The following is a 20,055-nucleotide window of genomic DNA, read 5'->3' as shown; positions in this document are numbered from 1 at the left end:
GTGCAGTTCCTGTTGGTATTTGGTGATGTGAGTTTTGCTGCTAAAAATTAATGAACTTGTTTAAGTTAAGAAAGCATAAACCCAAGTAATTGAGGTCATGTTAAGGCTAAGCAGAAACAACAGTTCAGCTCTCCCTTGAGTATAAAGTGGCATAGACTTGGTTTGCTTTCCTTTTCTCTTTTTGCTATTATTATAACATCTGTCTCCAGGAGTAGGTATTTAAAGTTATGTGTATTATGTATTTTATTTCTACATGGTTGGACCAACATTTTGTTTTGAAATCTGGTCTCAGTCCAATTGCGCCATCTCCCCAGCTCTTCAGTGTTAAAAAGATCATTTTTTATATGTTTGTGAGTATTTCTACATGTTTCTATGCACACACGTTTGGATGAATATGTGAGGAGGCCAGAGGAAGTGTTAGATTATCCCTAGAGTTGCAGTTATCAATGATCGTGTACAGCCTGACATTGCTGCTAGAAATAGAGTTGGAGTCTCTGGAAGAGTAATATTACTCCTAACTGCTGAACTATTTCTCTAGCTCCAGTGTTTAAAAGTAATGCTTTCTTTTTCTGTGCAGGTTCTAAGGCCCAACAGCTTCTTCAAGGACTACAAGCAAGTGATGAGAGTCAACAGCTTCAGGCAGTCATTGAAATGTGTCAGCTATTGGTCATGGGAAATGAGGAGACATTAGGAGGCTTTCCTGTGAAGAGTGTTGTTCCAGCTTTGGTAAGCATGCTGTTTTTATATTTACTTACTTTGCTTATGAGCTATTTACCCATCTTGAGTTCGTAAATATTTTTGTGCCAATTTTTTCTTGAAGTCACTCACTTGATCTTCATTACTTAAATGATTTTTTTCAACCTATCAGTAATGCTTTGTTTCTTCACTGCGAAAAATGTGCTAGGCTTTATTGTTTAATTTCCTTTTTCGTTGGGGAAATAATACTTTGGGTTATCTTTGTGGTGGAGAAAGATTGAGTGTTTATTATTTGTTTATTATTATGCATGGGAAGAATTGTCAAGCCAGGCAGCAATCCATTAAATTATACTAGTATTAGGCTTATAGCATATTTTGTTACTGAAAATTAAATAAATATTCCTTCTCATATATCCAAGTAGTTGGCAAAAATTATGGAGTATGAGATTTTCTCATTTGGTCACATTCTTACATTATGGAAACCTGATAATTCAGGAGTTCTGTGTAAAGGTCTATCAAATATAAAGGGCTTCACACAGCCATTACTTAGCACATTCTTTCCTTTTGAAAGGTTTGGTTTGGGCAACTATAAAGCAATTTCTTGCCTTTCTGCTAGCTCATCCTTCAGATTAAATTCTGATCCTCCCAGCGTAACAAAATCTAAAATAATTTGGAAAGAATCTTGATAAAAGGGAGTCTTTGGTCATCTTGTTCTGAGTTCATGTTTTTTTTAATTATCTTGATTACATCAACTTAAATGGGCTCCACCATCCCCTATTAGTACTGAGTAAGGAGTAAGTTTTTCATTGTTGATGTGGTTAACTGCTTCAAGTTTCTGCCTTGTCGTCCTCTGAAATGATAGACTCTGTCCTGTACTTGTTAACTAAAATAGCCTTTCTCCTCTAAGTTACTTTTTAAGGATATTTTATCTTAGCAACAGAAATGAGATTAAAACAATTGACATTTACAAGTAGTTCTTTTTGCTGGATAGTGGTGGCACACGCTTTTAATCCTAGCATTCGGGAGGCAGAGACAGGTGGATCTCTGTGAGTTTGAGACCAGCTTGATAATATAGAACTAGTTCCATAACAGCCAAGACTACACAAAGAAACTCGTCTCAAAAAAACAAAAGAACAAAACAGAAAAGCAAATACAAGTAGTCCCTTTTGGTGTAAGGGAAAGCTTTCATCTTTCAATTAGGAAACTTAGTGTTTTTGTGTTAGCATGAAAACCCTTTGAAATTAGATGGGTTTTTCAAGGGACTGATTTAGATGGTGAATGTGTATAAATGTTTCAGTTTTGAACAGTTTTTTTCTATGAATGTATTTATTTACCAGAGAAGTCATGTAATAATCGGGTATTGTGTATCTTTTATTATCAGCAACTATTTGAAGGGTACTTGATATCTGAAATATAGTGCATTTAAAATTTTCGAGTTTTACATTGCTTCCTTTGACCAAAATAGCTGCAATCTCTGTGAAATCTTTTTCTAATGAGAAAATACTATAAATTCTAACTTTTAGACTTACTTATTTGTGAAGTAATTAATTGGTATGTCATTTATTAATTGTAGTCTCTAATGTATCCACTTCTCTTCAAACCACATTTTACTATATCATTAGCATATGGTTATGACAGTACTCATTTCTATTAGATGTGTACAGAATGTAAACTGTAGTCTTCAATCTGTGTTAATAATTCAGCGAATACCAGTCATTGCTGGCTCTGGTGATGTGTCAGTTGATAAATCTCTTTCATGTTAGTGGGTGTCTCTGAAGTATATTAGAACTACTAAAATGGCTGGTTGTAAGCAACAGAAATGATGATTTTTAACTTCATGCCTTATAACAGCATTGCCAATCTAGAGATGTAGCATGCAATGAAAGACATTATAAGCATAATAATACCTAAGTATGTCTTGCTATTACTTTTTTGTGTGTAGTGCAAGGAAGAAAATTCTCTCCATTTCAGTGAAATGCAAGAAATACTTTAAAAATTTCTAATATTTTGTTATGTTTCTAACAGATAACATTACTGCAGATGGAACATAATTTTGACATTGTAAGTACATCATGTATTTTTAAAGGCTACCTAAATTTTAATTTGAGTATGTATTGAATAAAAACTCATTCTGTTTTCTAGATGAATCACGCTTGCCGAGCCTTAACGTACATGATGGAAGCGCTCCCTCGATCATCTGCTGTTGTCGTAGATGCTATTCCTGTCTTTTTAGAAAAGGTAGTCCTGCTTTTGTACAGCTTGTTCATAAGTACACAGGAGGAGTCAAGTTTTGGGTTCTTGAATTTGTTTCTGTGATGTAATTAAAGTATGTGTCTTTAACCAATTTACCAAAAAAACTATTTTATGTACAAAAAACCCAGTAGTTGAAACTAATAAATTATTTATAAAATAAAGCCCCACTTCATGATTTTTTTATGATAGCTTTTAACACATTAACATCAGAGAGCATCATAAAGCATTTCTTTAAAAATAATACATTGGGGGCTGGTGAGTTGAGTACTAGTGCTTAAAGGATAAACCTTAAGAGCTGAATTTTTATCATCCCTGGAACACACATAAAAAGCCAAGTGGCATGTATCTGTAATCTTGATACCTGTAAGATAGAGATGAGACATGAGATAGAGACCTGCTTTTGCAAAGTAGAAGGTGAAAACCGACTTCTAAAATGTGTGTATGAGAGTATAAACACGTCACAATCAGTATAAAAGGAGTTAGCAAAACAACAGGACAGTAGAATTCATAACTATAATCTTATTTGATTGCTGAAAAGTTTGAGACAAAGGAGAGCTTATGTTCACAAAATTGACTAGTGGAGAAAGGAAATTTTTCATATGGTCAGTGGTTAGTAGGTTGTATTATTATATCTAACATTTTTCTTAAATGCACGATAAAACTTAGTTCATCTGGCAAAATATAATTACTCTGATTAAATGTACTTTTTAAGTCAGGTTTAAAAAATTTTGCTATATGTATCAACTAACTTGTTTTAAATAGGGAATTTTGTTCTATGGTAATATTTTACAGTATCCTAAAGCCAAGTAAGTTGTTGGGAGGAAAGTAAAAGCTTTATAAGTTTTACCCAAGGGTGAGTTTTTCTAGTTTGGTTTCATGTTGGAAGTAGTGTAAGTGGCTACAAACAGATGAATACAGTGTTTGTGCAGATAAAGTACTGTTGAAAAATAAATAATAACCTTTGTACCTACTTCAATGTTCCTAGCTGCAAGTTATTCAGTGTATTGATGTGGCAGAGCAGGCCTTAACTGCCTTGGAGATGCTGTCACGGCGACATAGTAAAGCTATTTTACAGGCGGTAAGTGTTGTTGCTAAAAGACTATATTTCCTTTGATGATATTTCAGAACTGCATTGTGCTAGTTCCTTGATTGTAGCTCCATAAGATGCACATATTTTACACTATGTGATGTTCTAGACATTTATAATAGTTCTTTTTGTCAAAGGATATTTTTCTTTCACTTTAACAATTTTCTGTATTTTAGGGTGGCTTGGCAGACTGCTTGCTGTATCTAGAATTCTTCAGCATAAATGCCCAAAGAAATGCACTAGCAATTGCAGCCAATTGCTGCCAGAGTATCACACCTGATGAATTTCATTTTGTGGCAGATTCCCTACCATTACTTACCCAAAGGCTAACTCATCAGGTAAAGTATGAATCTTGTTTCCTATGTCGTGAAAGTTTGTTTTTTTTTCCCCAAAATTCTGTTTACAATTTTCTAATTGGATGTGTATAACTCTAAGTGTTCTGATCCATGTTTCTTTTTAAATGTATTATCTAGTAACATATTAGATTATTTTTTTATAAGATTTTGGCAGATTTACCCAAATGATAAGCAATTTATAGGTTCAGTATCTTTATATTGGTATTAACTGATGACTTTGTTATTGTATCAATTAAGATTTTCCTTTGTGAGATAAGAATTTACTTTTAGAAAGATCCCCCTAAAAGGCATTGGGAGCATGGGTCAAGACTGGAAGAGAGAAAAGGGTTGTCCCGAAATAGAAATGGAAAGTATAGATTCTACCTGTTGGGATTGGAGGAGAGCAGAATAGGTATGTAAAAGGTAAAATATCAGAGATAGAGTTTGAACAGCAGTATTCATACCAGATTTGAATGGGGGGAATTGAGTTGCTACATCTGGAGGTCAGGGAGAAACTGTGTTTTCTTGTACCCATATTTTACAAATGCTATTGTTACTGGAGACACTTTTTAAGAAATCTACTTTGAATTTCTTAAAAATCTACTTTCACAGATTATTTGAAACCTGTGACAATTAGATGTACAGAATATGCTTAAGGGATTACACAAGATGATGGCTTATTTGTCGCCTGCATTTCTATAATGATAATGATAGATCAGAGACATTAAGTTTTTTTTTCTTTTCTATAGAGGACAAGGGACAGTTTATAGTACAGTGTAGGCTAGCTCCGAACTTGAATCCTTTCAAGCCTATTATCATACATGCCTAGACAGCTTGCTTCTTATTTATTTATCTTTGGGATATGATCTTACTATATATCCCTTGCTAGCATAGAACTCACAGAGATCAGTTGCCTCTGCTTCCCCCACCCCAAATGTTTTGATTAAGCTGTGTACTACCATGCCTGGCTTAATTTGTTTATTCTTAAAAGCATAGTTGAAACCACAATAATTTAAAATATGTTCTGTAATTAATTGTGAAAATCAATACTACCTAACATCCTTCATAAATGAGAACTAAGAATCAGAAATCTTAAATTAAGTCGGCTACTACTTTCTAGCTTTCTTTCTTGGGAATGGAGTAACGGGAAAGATTTGGGCTTTTGCAACTTTTTTGATTCCTGTTTTTACAGAAGGAAGCCTAGTTGAAGTAAAGAAAATGTTGGGTTTTTTTGTTATGAGTATTACAGATATTTTCTCCAAAAATTGCTTTATTTTTATAGCAATATAAAGTTTTTCTAATAGCCAAATTGTTTTAGATTATTTCTATAGTGAAAAAGCCAATGGTTATCAGTAACTTCATTCCTTAGTGCTTAGGGGATTGGATCTGCTGATGGTTACAAATTCCTGAATCTTCAAGTCTCAATACAAATGTTTGCACATACTTTTTTAATATTACCAACTACACTTTCTCTGGGTTTTTCTTTTCAAAGCTTATATCTGATAAAGAGTTACCTAGATTTGGGGCAAAGAAAGAACTAAGTGATTGGTGGTGCTAACATTTTATATTAATAAACTTTATTTTCCTTTGTGAAAAATAGGACAAAAAGTCAGTAGAAAGCACTTGCCTTTGTTTTGCACGCCTAGTGGACAACTTTCAACACGAGGAGGTCAGTATCATCTTGGTAGTATATATTTTTAAATTGTAGAATTGCTAAATGACAGCATAATAATTTCTCTTCTTGTGTTCATGAAGAATTTACTGCAGCAGGTTGCTTCCAAAGATCTGCTAACAAATGTTCAACAACTGTTGGTAGTGACTCCACCAGTTTTAAGTTCTGGGATGTTTATAATGGTGGTTCGCATGTTTTCTCTGATGTGTTCCAACTGCCCAACACTAGCTGTTCAGCTTATGAAACAAAGTAAGTGCTGTTTTATTATTGGTATTTTAAGCCATAAAAGTGTCTCTTTCTTCATTAACAAGTCAACCTAAGTCACAAAAGTAAGAAACCATAAATAACATTGGCTATTGAAGAAGAAAAATGGTGGGATAGGAAAGTAAGCTCAGTGATAGAGGCTTACCTGACTTATACGAAGTCTGGGTGTTTGATATCCAGTAGTGCTAAAGATCTTTTCTTGTTTTTTTGAGAGAGGGTTTTTCTATGTAGCCCTGGTTAACCTAGAACTTGCTATGTAGACTGGACTGGCCTTAAACTTCTAGATCCCTCCTGCCTCTCTGGTGCTGAGATTAAAAAGTGTATGCTGGTACACTTGGCTTGATCATGAGATTTTAATGTTATATTCTTAAAACTCACCTTTGGGAATGACTCAAGATCATTGTTGTTCATATTACACTAATTACTAATGATCTAGTTTTAGTTTTCTAACTTTTATATTACTTTTAACAATAACTCAATTCTCTCAGCCCTTGTTTGATATTTCCAGTTAATTATCTGAGTGTAGAGTGCTTTCTTCTCTCAGAAAGCTGGACCTTATTTTTACTGATCAGTATCTCCAGTTTTTACAAAGTTAACTAATTTTGTGTTTCTTAACCAGTGACAAATTGATCCCTCTTTCTTAGGCCTTGTCTCATAAGTAAATGTCAGAACGTGGTATGGTTTCAGAAAAAAATCTGTATCTTGATTCTTTGTTATAGTGTTAACTATTGGAACAACTCCAATCACGGTTAATAATTTTATACTTGGAATTTTAAATTTCAAGGTTCGATCTTGAGGGTCAGTTTTGCCTTTTACTTAAAATACAGCTTTTGGCCTTATCGTTTCAGACTGTATAATATTTTGTCTTGGATAAACCTTGTTTCACTTTTCATTGCATTTCTTGTGAACTAATGCATTGACGATAGACCTTGACAAAAAGACAGTGTGATTGAGGTGGATAGTTGGACAGATTATTGTTTCCCCTGTGATTTGTTTCCACAGTGCTCCCAACGTCAGTGAAATGGAGAAAAGTTTAACTTCTTCACAAGTAGCTTTGTAACTTATTCTGAAGTCTCTAGGACCTCTTTGAGGAGTTAGAGAACAGCTTCTCACTAGTTACTGTGAGGGACAGTAGTCCAGCTTTAAATACCAGCTTGGGAAGTGCTTTCTTTGAACACACTGGATACTTTTCCTTTGATGTCATATTGTGACATTTCCTTTATCTCATGGACCACATTAGACCGTTTCCTTCTATAGTGATAAAAAGTAATTGTGGGCACGTTTACCTCTTTTTCAAGGGGTTATCTTAACTACTTTTCTGATCACTTATCTGATATCTTTATAAAAAAATATATAGCACAATTTCAAGGTCCTTTTGTGGTTCTGTAGAATGAGGATTAAAGCATCCTGTAGGTCTAGGAAGCGGTCTGTCTTTGAATTCCGTCCTCATGCCCATTAAAGCATCCTTGTAAAACCCTACACAGTGTACTAATATTACTCGAAAAAGTTGGCAAAACTATACCTTTTCAAGATTAATAAAAGTCACAGCTGTATTTATGCATATTTACATGTAGACAATATTTTTAGAAACATAGTACAACTAACAAAGACATAACTTTTCTTAGGTTTTAGCTGTTAGACTAAACCTGTGCACTTGAGTGATTATCATAGATTCTCCAAATACTGATGCAGTTTAATGATGTTTGTACTGAGTTAACATGTCAGTCTAATGTGAGGCAGGGAACGTAAGCTCCAGGTGCTTCCAGTATATTTAAAAGGAAGGTGGTAAGTATGAGTATATCTGAGTGACAGCCTGTTGATAGAAAGTGTTGTGCTCCTTACAGTAGCAAAAGGATCCAATATGGTGGTATTTTGGGTAAGCTGAAGGATATGTACTCAGGATGGAAGTCCACAGAAAGACATGGTTAAAAGCCACAAACTTTCTTCTGCTGTTCTTTTTACACACATAATTGGTTTATATTTTTGCAGTTTCCATATTCAGATCCTCTGTGAGTAAATAATTTTAATTTTTGCTCTACTCTAGGGAATGATTGTCTTTTAAATAAATTACTACATCTAGTTTAATAGGCTTATGTTATGTGTTGTTGGCTTAACAGACATTGCAGAAACACTTCACTTCCTTCTGTGTGGTGCCTCCAATGGAAGTTGTCAGGAGCAGATTGATCTTGTTCCACGAAGTCCTCAAGAACTGTATGAACTGACCTCTCTGATTTGGTAAAAATGGGGTTATTTTCCTTGAGAGTCTTAACACCTATCGTTGGCACAGAAAGTTGCTTATTAAAATAATTACACCTTTTATTTCCAGTGAACTTATGCCATGTTTACCAAAAGAAGGCATTTTTGCAGTTGATACAATGCTAAAGAAGGGAAATGCGCAGAATACAGATGGTGCAATTTGGCAGTGGCGGGATGACCGAGGCCTCTGGCATCCCTATAACAGGATTGACAGCCGGATCATTGAGGTAGTAGTTTCATTGTACCATTTAAATATGCCTATTTTTGTGGACAGTGGGTGTAGGGATGGAATAGGGATGAATGGGGAGGTGGTTGTGTGTTTAGTGTGCTCAGTTTTGAATTAACTTAAGATTCTCTCATTTTGTCTCCTGAGAAAGAAGGTCCTCATTCTGTTGAGGTCAGAAAACATGATGTTCTAGTCCTGCTTCTGCTGCTAACTACCTGCTTGGCTTGGAGCAAGTAATCTAAGTTCTTTATCCCATAGTTTTGTTTCCAAAAGGAAACACTGGAGGGTTAGACTATGTCTCAGAGCAGGTCTATTATTTCAACCCAGAAGAAATCTCCCAGTGTGTGCTTTTTATACGTAATGGGGAAAAACGGGAAAACAAGTTAAATACCTGCCTCAGGGTGAACATGAAAACTGTGATAAATAGACTAGTATGTAATTCAGTATTTGTGCAATAGATTTAATGACATAAATGTGAAAGCAGTGCTCAAAATGATGGAACTTTTTGTTACTTCGTATAAGAAAAGAAAATGAATAATATGTTGTAGGAATATACTAAAACGTTAATGACAGTTTCTGTGTGATTTATGTTCATCTGATGTTTGCTTTCCCTGGAATAATCTTAAATTTCTCAGATGACAAAAAGACTTGAGGTAGAAAAGTGTTTTCAGCACTCAAGAGGCTATACATTTTTTGTAGCATTTTTCATACTTAAACATAATTCTTCTAAATTTAATACAGCTTTTGAATTGCAACCATCTTTATACCTCTTATAAAGCTGTAGTTTCCAGATATGTTCCTCCAATCAGTTTCTAAAGTCTGGAGTCCTTATAAAAGAACTCAGAATTCAGAACCAACTTGTGCTTTTATGAGTTAATTGTTGACTGGTCCTTTATATTACAACTGCTAGTGTTCTTAATTTCTAACTTTAAGTGCTTTTCTTTTTAGCATACTCCTGATAATCACATCTTCATTGTTAGTTTATTCTCTATTTCCAGATAGTTACTCAAGTCTGTCTAGGAGTCTCAGCTCAGACTGATCTTTGTATTAAGAGTAGTTTGTTTATTCATTTTTAAAGTGATAGGTTATTACTATTTAGTCTAAGCTGTCTTTGACCCTGGAAACCTCCTGAGTGCTGGGATTCCATGTGCACAACTGCCATATGTAGCATATTTTGCATCTTCTCTAGTGTGCCTGAAGTTAAATAATAGTCTCTTCTGTGTAGTGTTTGCATCGTGATTATTAATCTTAAGTTTTAGTTGTGCTCCTTACAGTCTTAGAACAGCATGTAAATGTAAGGTATTTTATTTACTGAAAGACAATTTTACAAGGTATTTGGCTTAAAGGAACATTTTAGGTTAGTAGAAACTGATTAGGTAAAAAATGTTTTCTGTCTTACCATTAAGAGTTGTAAGTACATATGTAAAAGCTACTTCACAGTACAATTTCTTTTGAAATACAAATGGTGTCTTCATGTCAATTATGCTATGTCACTTGGTATTTCATTTTATCTGACTTATGCCTCAGAACTCATGGTTTGGTTTAATTTAAAATGATTTGGTAAACCAATGCGTTTTGTTAGCAGTACTAAAATTTCCACTTTCTGTCAGTTTACTAGCCACATAAAATAGATATGTAAAGTAGCATGTGTAGCGGGTCCCTGCTGTGCTTAAGTTAATGAATTTCTACATGTTTATATTCAAGGTTTCTCTCTCTTTGCTCTCAGGCAGCCCATCAGGTCGGTGAGGATGAGATAAGCTTGTCCACTCTGGGACGAGTTTATACTATTGATTTTAATTCTATGCAGCAAATCAATGAGGACACGGGAACAGCACGTGCCATTCAGAGAAAACCTAACCCCTTAGCCAATACTAACACTAGTAAGTATCCTTTTGAGTTAAGTAGAGGTGCACTGTTGAGATTTATTTATTTCACATTGATTTTGAGTATGTTATGTGGGCATACAATAACATGTATGTGGAAAACAGAGAGTAACTCGAAGGAGCTATTTCTCTTCTGCCATGTAGGTTCTAGTCTTTGGCCTTATAAGCACCTTTACCTTCTTACTGGAACCTGTAATTTTTTTTTCCCTCCCTCCCTTCCTCCCTCCCTCCCTCCCTCTTTCCTGAAGTCTAAGACTCCAGGCGTAATATTTTCTTTTTGCATAGTTATGGTTTCATTGAGTATCCTTGGAGGGAGGTAAGATTGTTGAATAATGGTGATATATTTAATTAAAGCCCATGCCTCAGTTATTATGAATAAGTCAGTATTGCTACATGTGCTATGTCTTTTCCACAATTTTTTTTTTTAAGTGATGGGGTGCGGGTTAGAATGCAGGTTCACTTGATCTGACCCTACAACACTCCATCAGAAAAGGTCTGGGTAGTAAATGTTGGAAACTTCAGAGGTTATATAGTCTTTGCCTCTTTTAATACTATCGTAGTCTCAAAGCTATCATATTATAAGACATAAACAAATGTACTTTATAGGCAAAGGGCAAGATGTGTAACCATAATTGGCCAAACTCTTGTTCATAGTCTTCATCAGTTTCATTCTCCTTTATACATATTCTTTGTGAACAAAATAGCAGAGTCACCTTGTTTTCCAGTTTTTTTGATAACTTTTATCTGCATAATAACTTTGTTACTATATACTGTCCTGTATTTATTTCAACCTGTATTTTAGTAGGTTAGTATTGAAATTTTCCTAGTCCTTCTTAGACTATGTTTTAGTACAAAGAAGCATACTTAGTACAGTGATACTTTACTGGTCAGAATAGTCAGTCCAGTAGTCTCCTAATGCTCAGAAAAGTCAGTTTGTTCTATAATGAGAAAGGCTGCCCTAGTATTTCACAGAGTTGCTTGGCTGAATACTTGGTTTTTGCTGTGTTTCTATAGTAGTCAGCCACTTCAGGAATTGACTTTTTTTTTTTTTTTTTTTAAACATCAGGTGGATATTCAGAGTTAAAGAAGGATGATGCTCGAGCACAGCTAATGAAAGAAGATCCGGAACTGGCTAAGTCTTTCATTAAGACTTTATTTGGTGTTCTCTATGAAGTGTATAGCTCCTCAGCAGGACCTGCAGTCAGACATAAGTGCCTTAGAGCAATTCTTAGGATAATTTATTTTGCTGATGCTGAACTTCTGAAGGATGTTCTGAAAAATCATGCTGTTTCAAGGTGTGTTCATGAAAATGCTAAAAATGTTTTAAAAATTCAAATCTGAAGTAATTTTAAAAATTTCCAAATCATGGTACAGAAAAAAAATGAAGTAAAGTTTGTTTGGAACGTCTTGAATTTTATTTTAATATAATTTAAAATCTAACTGAATTTAATAAAAATTATAATTGTTATAATAGAATGGAATTTTGTTCTTAAATTTTAAGTAGTATGACCAGAAACAGAGACCAACTTCACATTGCTCATACACAAATGTTTTATTTTTAGTCACATTGCTTCCATGCTATCAAGTCAAGATCTGAAGATAGTAGTTGGAGCACTTCAGATGGCAGAAATCTTAATGCAAAAGTTACCTGATATTTTCAGTGTTTACTTCAGAAGAGAAGGTAATGCTTTTCTCCCTCCACCCCCCCCCCTTTTTTTTCCCCCCGCTATGTAGTCCTGGAAGCCCTGGAACTTGGTCTGTAGACCAGGTGGCCTTTAACTCAGAGATCTGCCTACTTTTGCCTCCTGAGTGCTGGAATTAAAGACATGCGCCACCACCACCTTTAATTTCATTGCCATTTTTGATAATAAGTTGATGAGTCTAGAGCTTGATGTGATGTGTTCAGTGTCTACAAGAAAAGTATTAGTTGTTCATATGAAAGATTATGTGTTTAAGAACTCAAGCATAGAGTGTTTCATGTGTAATATGTTTATTGTGCTAAGTACATGAAGCTTGAAATTGACTATCACTGATGACTGTAGTCATTCTCAGTGATCTTCCTACCCCCAATATGTGCTCAAGTTTGGCAGCAGTCAGACTTTTATGTCAGCAGTCTATAGTAATTCCATGAATAAGGTTGCAGCGCATCATAGCAGTAGAGCAAAACAGTTCAGCATTTACTTTATCTTTTATTGGGTTGAGAGTGTACATGATCAGATTCTCTGTAACTGGATTTAACAGATAGTTGTGGGCTGTCATATGGATGCTGAGAATTGAACTCAGGTCTTCTGCAAAAGCAGCTAGTACTGTTAACAACTGAGCCATCTCTCCAGCTCTTGATTACCTTTTCTGTTTTCCCTTTAATGGAAATAGATTTTCCCCCCTCACATAATATATCCTAATTACTGTTTCCCTTCCCAGTTTCTCTCCGCTCCCGGTCAGGATCCATGCTCTTTCTGTCTCTCATTCGAAAGCAAACAAGTTTCTAAGGAATAACAATTAAATAAAATGAAATTAGATGAAGAAAAACTAATACATCAGAAGACAAAACAAACTGTAGAAACAAGCCCAACAGAAGTCACAAGAAACAGATACATGTGTAGAGACCCACTGTTCATAATTTAAGAATCCCATAATCCCATAAAAACACTGAAATGAAAGCCATAATATATACTCAAAGGATCTCTAGTGTTAAGAGAGACAAGAAAAATGTACAAAACAAGAATAAATAGGGGAAAAAAAGGGGGAGGAGTAAAAGGGGTAAAAGGAAAAACCTTGATGTGACATTGAGATGAGGAACTTCATTTATGCTGACCATCTACTGCTGGACCAGCAGCATATCCTTAGTTTTATTTCCTGAGTGAGACTCCCTTGGAGAATACCAAATTTTCATTTGCAGGTGGTTATCAGTTGATAGCTTCTGAATTAGAGGGTTAGGAGTGGCAGCTTGTTTCCACTTCTTCAGCTCTGTGACTCCATGTGGTGCGGACCCATGCTGACCTGTGCCTGCTGCCCCAGTCTCTGAGTTATATATATTGTTTAGAGAGCCTTAATTCCCTTATGTTCTCCATTCCCTCTGGCTTTTAAATTATCCCCATCACCATTCTCATGGTCCCTCAAGTCCTGAGGGGAGATTTTGATGGAGTCATTTCATCCAGGCTCAGTGTTCCAGTGTCCCTTTATCTGCCTGTGGATTTCTGTCTTTTTGTTACCATGTGCTGCAGGAGGAAACTTTTTGTTGTTGATAATGTTGGTGTTGGTGGGTTCTTTTGTTTGTTTGTTTGTTTTTTGTTGTTTGGTTTTTTTGTGTTTTGTTTTGAGACAGAGTTTCCTCTGTGTAGCCCTGACTCCTAGAACTCACTCTATAGACCAGGCTGGCTTTCTGACTCAGAAATCTGCCTGCCTCCCTCTCCTGGGTGCCGGGTAAAGGTGTGTGCCACCACCAGGCTAGGGGAAGCTTCCAATGATGGCTGAGCAAGAAGGCCTGGTCTGCTTGCCTCGTTAGACTCAACACTTCTTATATTGGGGTTTTAATCTTTTCCGTGTTTTAAAATATTATAAATAGGCCAATATAGAAAAAGGAACAAAGGAGGAAGAAGATTTAACGATTTAAAGTTGTCTTTGTAAAGTGGTGTATACCTTAAATCCAAAAGAGGGGTACGATCTCTTGACTTCCAACCCAAGAGCTAACATAGTGCGACACCATCATCTCCAAGTAACTAGCTTTGTTCAACTAACAAAATACTCAAAAAGAAAAAGAAAACAAACAAAAAACAGAACAAAAACAGCAGTAGGTGTTGATGCTAAAGATGTTAAAGACAAAGCATTGTTTTTCCATTACCTGTCTGTAACAAGTGAGGTAGGTGTGCGGGTACACATCTAATTTTTTGGTTTAGAAGTAAATGAGATCCACTTGCCCACTTCATCTCTATCCCATGCCAAGTATTTTTTGCTAAGCTTAGAGAATCTGCTGTACCATCGTATTCTGTTTTCTAACTTCAAATATTTGTGGTGCATACATAATGGTGTTAATTGTGCATGGCTAGGTCATGCTACTCATAAAACACCAGAATAAACATTAGCCTCTTCCTGAAGGTCTTATTTTCCTTCCAGATTGAGCTTGGTTCTTCTGCAGTGTACACTAGCTTGCTGTATTGTTTTATGAGTTCATCATTACTTACTGGCATCCTTAAGAAATGTATCATTCCTAGTCATTTTTGCTTTTGTCCTGCCTGATAACCATGTACTCAGTATCTACCTAAAACATATTTTTATAACAAGTGCCTAAAGTATAAATCATCCGCCCCTCCCCCCTTCTTTTCTTAAAGAATCTAAAGGAAGCCAGGTATGGTAGTGCCCATCTATAATCCCAGTCCTCGGGAGACAGAGATGGGTGAATATCTGTTAGTTTGAGGCCAGCCTGGTCTATATAGAAAATTCTAAGATCCCAACAAACAACAGCAAACAAAAAACCCTAAACAGCATAAAGCAACAAGAATCTAATGAAAGATTAGGACCCCTGAAAAAATGTCTGTGCAATCATATATAATTTCACCCACAGAATTTCATATATTTGACACAGGCTTTCTTAGATATCTGTGACTGTGTATCTCCTATCACAATAGGAACTCTTCAGTTCTCCTTTCTCTGACAGTGTGGCCACCAGTAGCCCTTTTATAGATAGCAGTATTTTTACAGTGTTTCCCTCATAACCTTTGAAGCTAATTGACTACTTATGTCTCTTCCCTTTGCGGTTATCATACTGTGATGTGTGCTGTGTTTCTTAGATTTACTATTGTTTATAAAGTGGTTATTTTCTACTTTTTGTATAACTGTTTTATATGATTTTTGGTTTGAAGATTAGAAATCATTCAATAAAAATACCTTTGCATTTTATTTATTTTTAAAAGATTTATTTATTATATAAGTAAATAGTGTTCTTTCTACATACATGCCTGCATGCCAGAAGAGGGTACCAGATCTCATTATTAGATGGTTGTGAGCTACCATGTATGACCTAGAAATTGAACCCGGGACCTCTGGAAGAGGAGCCTCTGAACCTCTGAGCTATCTCTCCAGCCCCTGAATTTTACTCTTTTTGATTGGAGTTGATATGGAAACTTCTTTTCCTGGCTTTATTTCTAGCTTATTAGGCTTAACATTTAGGGATTTCATAGTGGTGGGGGTTATTCTTAACTCCTGATTAAACTGACCTCTCTTTTTGTTGTGTTTGAAGGTGTCATGCATCAAGTAAAGCATTTAGCAGAATCTGAGTCTTTGTTGACAAGTCCACCAAAGGCGTGTACAAATGGTTCAGGATCCCTGGGGTCCACAACACCAGCCAGCAGTGGGACAGCCACGGCTGCAACCAATGCTTCTGCTGATCTTGGGTCACCCAGCTTGCAGCATAGCAGAGATGATTCACTGGACCTGAGCCCTCAAGGGTGAGTTTTGTTGTGAATTTTTAAAGTACTTTGCCTTTATCTGCATTGATGTCCTAGACTCTTACTTGAGAATAAAATACCTGAGAGTGGACTTTTTTGTGGTAGTGTGAATTGATTCTGTAGCCTCAGCAATTAACCTCTACCACAGAAGTATTTCCTCAGCTCTTCTGCCCTTTGGAGTGGAAAGAAAATAACTTTAGGGAAGCTACTTTACTGGTCCCTGTTTTGTAGTTACATGAGATATGAGCATTTAATTCACATTGGTACACAAATTGAAATGAAGTACAGACATAATAGGTTTGTTTACACATATCACAGAGTATTTTAACCTTTGTTTCTGATTCCATGTTTTTTTTATTTGTTTGTTTGTTTATTTATTTATTTATTTTGGATTTTCAAGACAGGGTTTCTCTCTCCGTAGCTTTTGGTTCCTGTCCTGGAATTAGCTCTTGTAGACCAGGCTGGCCTCGAACTCACAGAGATCCGCCTGCCTCTGCCTCCTGAGTGCTAGGATTAAAGGCATGCACCACCACCACCTGGCTCCCTGATTCCATAATTTTGTAATTACTTTGTATTACTGCAGATCTTCCTTTGTGATATAAAGTGTTGATGCAGTGAAAAATATAAAATTAGAGACTGTAGGCAAGGTAGCCAAACCTGACTTCTCATTTAGCTTTAATTCCCAAGCACATGGTTATATCTTAAAGGTAAATAAATGGTAGTTCTTAAACTCATTTATGCTTGTTCTGCTGTACTATGGTAGGATATTGGGAAACTTTTATATTTTTTAAATTGTTGCATTAGAAGATCATACATTTAAGAGGTCTTATTTTATTTTGGAAATTGGAATATTGCCATGAATTGTATATGATAAAGCCACATTCAGTTCTGAAATTTAAATTGTACGCAGCATAATCAATAAGTGTTTTTCTTTTTGCTATAAAATACATCTTAAAATTTTTTCACGAAAACTTTTATCATTTTTATTAACATATTTAGGGGTGTTTTTGCCTACATGGATGGTTCTGTGTCATGTTCATGCAGTTCCCTTGCAGGCCAAAAGAAGACACCACCCAACCTTCTGGGACTAGACTTACAAGATGGTAGTGAGTTGCCTTGTAGGTGCTGGGAATTGAACTCATGTGGCTGCTAGGAAATCAGAGCTAGCTCCTGTAATATATATCTGGTAAAATATTCTCACTGGGATTTTAAATTTAAATCTTAAAGAACCTGTCTTGTACATCTGGCTAGATGGCTGGGGGTCAGATGCTTGAAGGAAGTTATTTTGCTGCCACCTTGTGGCAGTTACGTACTTTAGCTTAAGTAAAAATTCTAGTTGGGACTGTTTGCTAATCCAGGAAAGGGGGTGAGTTTATGCTTTTCTTTGTTAATTGGGCAAGTTTGTGAAAATTAGGCTTTGAGCCTGTTGGACTTTCTACCTTCCTATCTGTGATGCTGTTGTGCTTTTCTCCCATTTACCCTTCTACCTTATTGTTCCTCCACCTCAGCACTTCTTCTATACTGTGGTCTTTCAGTAACCGTATATTAATACAGGGCTTTACTATAAAATGTTTACTTGATGCCTGAGATATCTTTAATTGCTCCATCACAGAATTCTGTGAGATAACGCAGACAGATGTAATCTTTCTTTTGCATGGGGGTGATGGAGATAGGGTTTGTGTCCTGGAACTAAAATAATCTCCTAATATTATATTAATTAACAACTGCTTATAATAGTTTGATAATAATATAATATTTCTAAGCCAGTTTCAATAAGGAAGTAGTTGTTTATTATGTAATCTAATAGTTTATTATTCCAAAGAAAGCCTTTCTTTTAAAATATTTTATCTTAATTTGTTCCTTGTTCCAAGTTTTTAAATCTTGGTATGTAGCACTGACTCTCTCATCAAGAACTCACTGTGTAGAACAGGCCTTACAGGCAGTCCTCATTGTTTTTGTTATGTATGTGCACCTTAGTATATGTTTGAGCACTATAAATGTGTAGGTACCTTCAGAGGCTAAAAGAGAGCATCAGATGCCCAGAAATAAGGTTGTGATCCTCCATGTAGGTGCTGGAAACAGACCCTAATTCCTAGAGAGAAACAGATGCTTTTAACTGTTGAACCATGTCTTCAGCCCTCCAAGTAAAATGTTCATTTTTCATTTACAAGTTGTTATAGCCTATTTCTTCCTGAAAATTTATTTTTCTTGGTTGTGTATTTGAATATATTAAGTATACCTATTTCATAGAATTACCAGACTCTGGGAGTCTTCATTTAAATTATTTAAATGTTATTTGAGCTATAGAGCAACACAGCTGGAACAATTTGCTTAATTTTTAAAAGCATATTTATTTGTGTTTGTGTTCCCTGGTGCCAGTGTTGGAAGTCAGAGGACAGTTTGCACCAGTTGGTTCATTTGTTCTATCATATTCAGGTTGTCTGGCTTGACGGCAAGTCCTTTACTTATTTAGCTATTTTGCTGTCCCCTAGAATGTTCATTTATCTGCTCATTCTTTTGTATTTTTGTTTTTAAATAATTTCAGAAATAATTTTTAATGTCAAGAGCAGGAGGTTGCAAGGTGTGGTGTAGTGTATTTGTAGTGTTGTTTAGAATAAAGTCTTTGGGCAGATGAAGTGAAGCCCTCCCTACTCTCAGAGCCAAAGGGTGAGGGAAGAGAATCATGGATTTGAGGTCCAACCTAAGGTAATGTGGAAATGCTGTCTCAACAATCAAACAAAACGTGATAAAAGAAATGCTGTAGACAATTCAATTAATATTGGTTCTAGGTCCGAATAGGTTGTTCACATTATCACTTAATAGACTTATATAGTTTAAAAACAGTTATGGAAATCATTATGTTGTTATTGCCTTCGTTATGCCTTTTGGATATAATACTGTAAGTAGTTAGTATGAACATTAAGCCCCATGTGTTTCAAGTTAGGTTAGGGAAGAAATATACTCGTTTGGTTTTATTTTTTTGTCAATCATTCTTTGTATTTTTATTTAAATACATTACATTTTACAAAATTGCATATGAAGAAAATTAAGCCTTTGGTTTTTATTTTTTAGCAGCAATTTTCTGTCTCCATACATCCTTTCGAGTATGACTGTTGCAGATTCCATATTAAAATCACTCAACGAAAATTGTTGTGACATTTTTATTTGTGTCACTGCCTCTAGTATCTTAGCTGGGTTCTTCCGTGGTAATTGCTAACCTCATCCATTGTTTTTCTGTACAACAGTCGATTAAGTGATGTTCTCAAGAGAAAACGACTGCCAAAACGAGGGCCAAGAAGGCCAAAGTATTCACCTCCAAGAGATGATGACAAAGTAGACAATCAAGGTGAGTCCTTTATTGAACTAATAGGTAAATGGAGGAGAAGGTGATAAGTTTGCTCATGATTTGGTGCTCTTAATTCCTATATTATGTCTGTGAATGTTTTGTTGATTTTTTTCTCAGTTTTGTTGAAATAATTTGAATGTAATTCTTTTCTCTTTATAGCTAAAAGCCCTACCACTACTCAGTCACCCAAATCTTCCTTCCTGGCAAGCTTGAATCCAAAAACGTGGGGAAGATTAAGTGCACAGTCCAACAGCAACAACATTGAGCCAGCACGAACTGCAGGAGTTAGTGGTCTTTCCAGGGCAGCCTCAAAAGACACCATATCCAATAATAGGTAAAGTTGTGCTGGGATTGGGGGTGGGAGTTCTTCATCTGAAAGGTCTCAGTATGATTGTATTGAGCACCTTCATTACATGGAGATGATACATGGACTTGGTTCAATTTATTCTCAACTCAGATTAGGTAGATTCTTATGAGGATGTATGTATGTAGCTCAGGACTTGCCTATGGTTTCAGCCCTATCCCCTGCATATAAAAATATATATAATATATCTACTTGACAGCTCTGGATAGTTTTCTTCTATGTGAAACCT

The 20,055-nt window shown here is 35.6% G+C and overlaps 1 protein-coding gene across 12 annotated transcripts in view; it reads left to right on the top strand.

Annotated features, from left to right (window-relative positions):
- Trip12 (thyroid hormone receptor interactor 12) overlaps positions 1-20,055 on the top strand; it is a 120,688-nt gene that overhangs the window by 69,170 nt on the left and 31,463 nt on the right. For 7 of the 12 annotated variants that reach the window (XR_005974154.1, XM_041650034.1, XM_041650036.1 and 4 more), the window contains 15 exons: positions 578-726; positions 2,722-2,757; positions 2,839-2,934; positions 3,935-4,027; positions 4,213-4,374; positions 5,972-6,040; positions 6,127-6,292; positions 8,425-8,542; positions 8,634-8,793; positions 10,516-10,669; positions 11,739-11,967; positions 12,235-12,353; positions 15,909-16,116; positions 19,362-19,462; positions 19,622-19,796. Coding sequence is in view for 11 of the 12 variants with exons in the window: in XM_041650034.1 (XP_041505968.1) it covers positions 578-726; positions 2,722-2,757; positions 2,839-2,934; positions 3,935-4,027; positions 4,213-4,374; positions 5,972-6,040; positions 6,127-6,292; positions 8,425-8,542; positions 8,634-8,793; positions 10,516-10,669; positions 11,739-11,967; positions 12,235-12,353; positions 15,909-16,116; positions 19,362-19,462; positions 19,622-19,796 (2,035 nt within the window). In the remaining variant the exon portion in view is untranslated. The remainder of the gene's footprint in view (positions 1-577; positions 727-2,721; positions 2,758-2,838; positions 2,935-3,934; positions 4,028-4,212; positions 4,375-5,971; positions 6,041-6,126; positions 6,293-8,424; positions 8,543-8,633; positions 8,794-10,515; positions 10,670-11,738; positions 11,968-12,234; positions 12,354-15,908; positions 16,117-19,361; positions 19,463-19,621; positions 19,797-20,055) is intronic. The other 5 variants (XM_041650040.1, XM_041650037.1, XM_041650043.1 and 2 more) reach the window with 1 other exon arrangement.

The sequence above is a fragment of the Microtus oregoni genome, unplaced genomic scaffold (assembly GCF_018167655.1).
Source record: "Microtus oregoni isolate MIOR12 unplaced genomic scaffold, Mior012 000004F_ref0000308, whole genome shotgun sequence".
Lineage (NCBI taxonomy): Eukaryota > Metazoa > Chordata > Mammalia > Rodentia > Cricetidae > Microtus > Microtus oregoni.
Note: the sequence above shows the minus strand (reverse complement) of the source record. Positions and strands in the feature narration are given on the sequence as shown.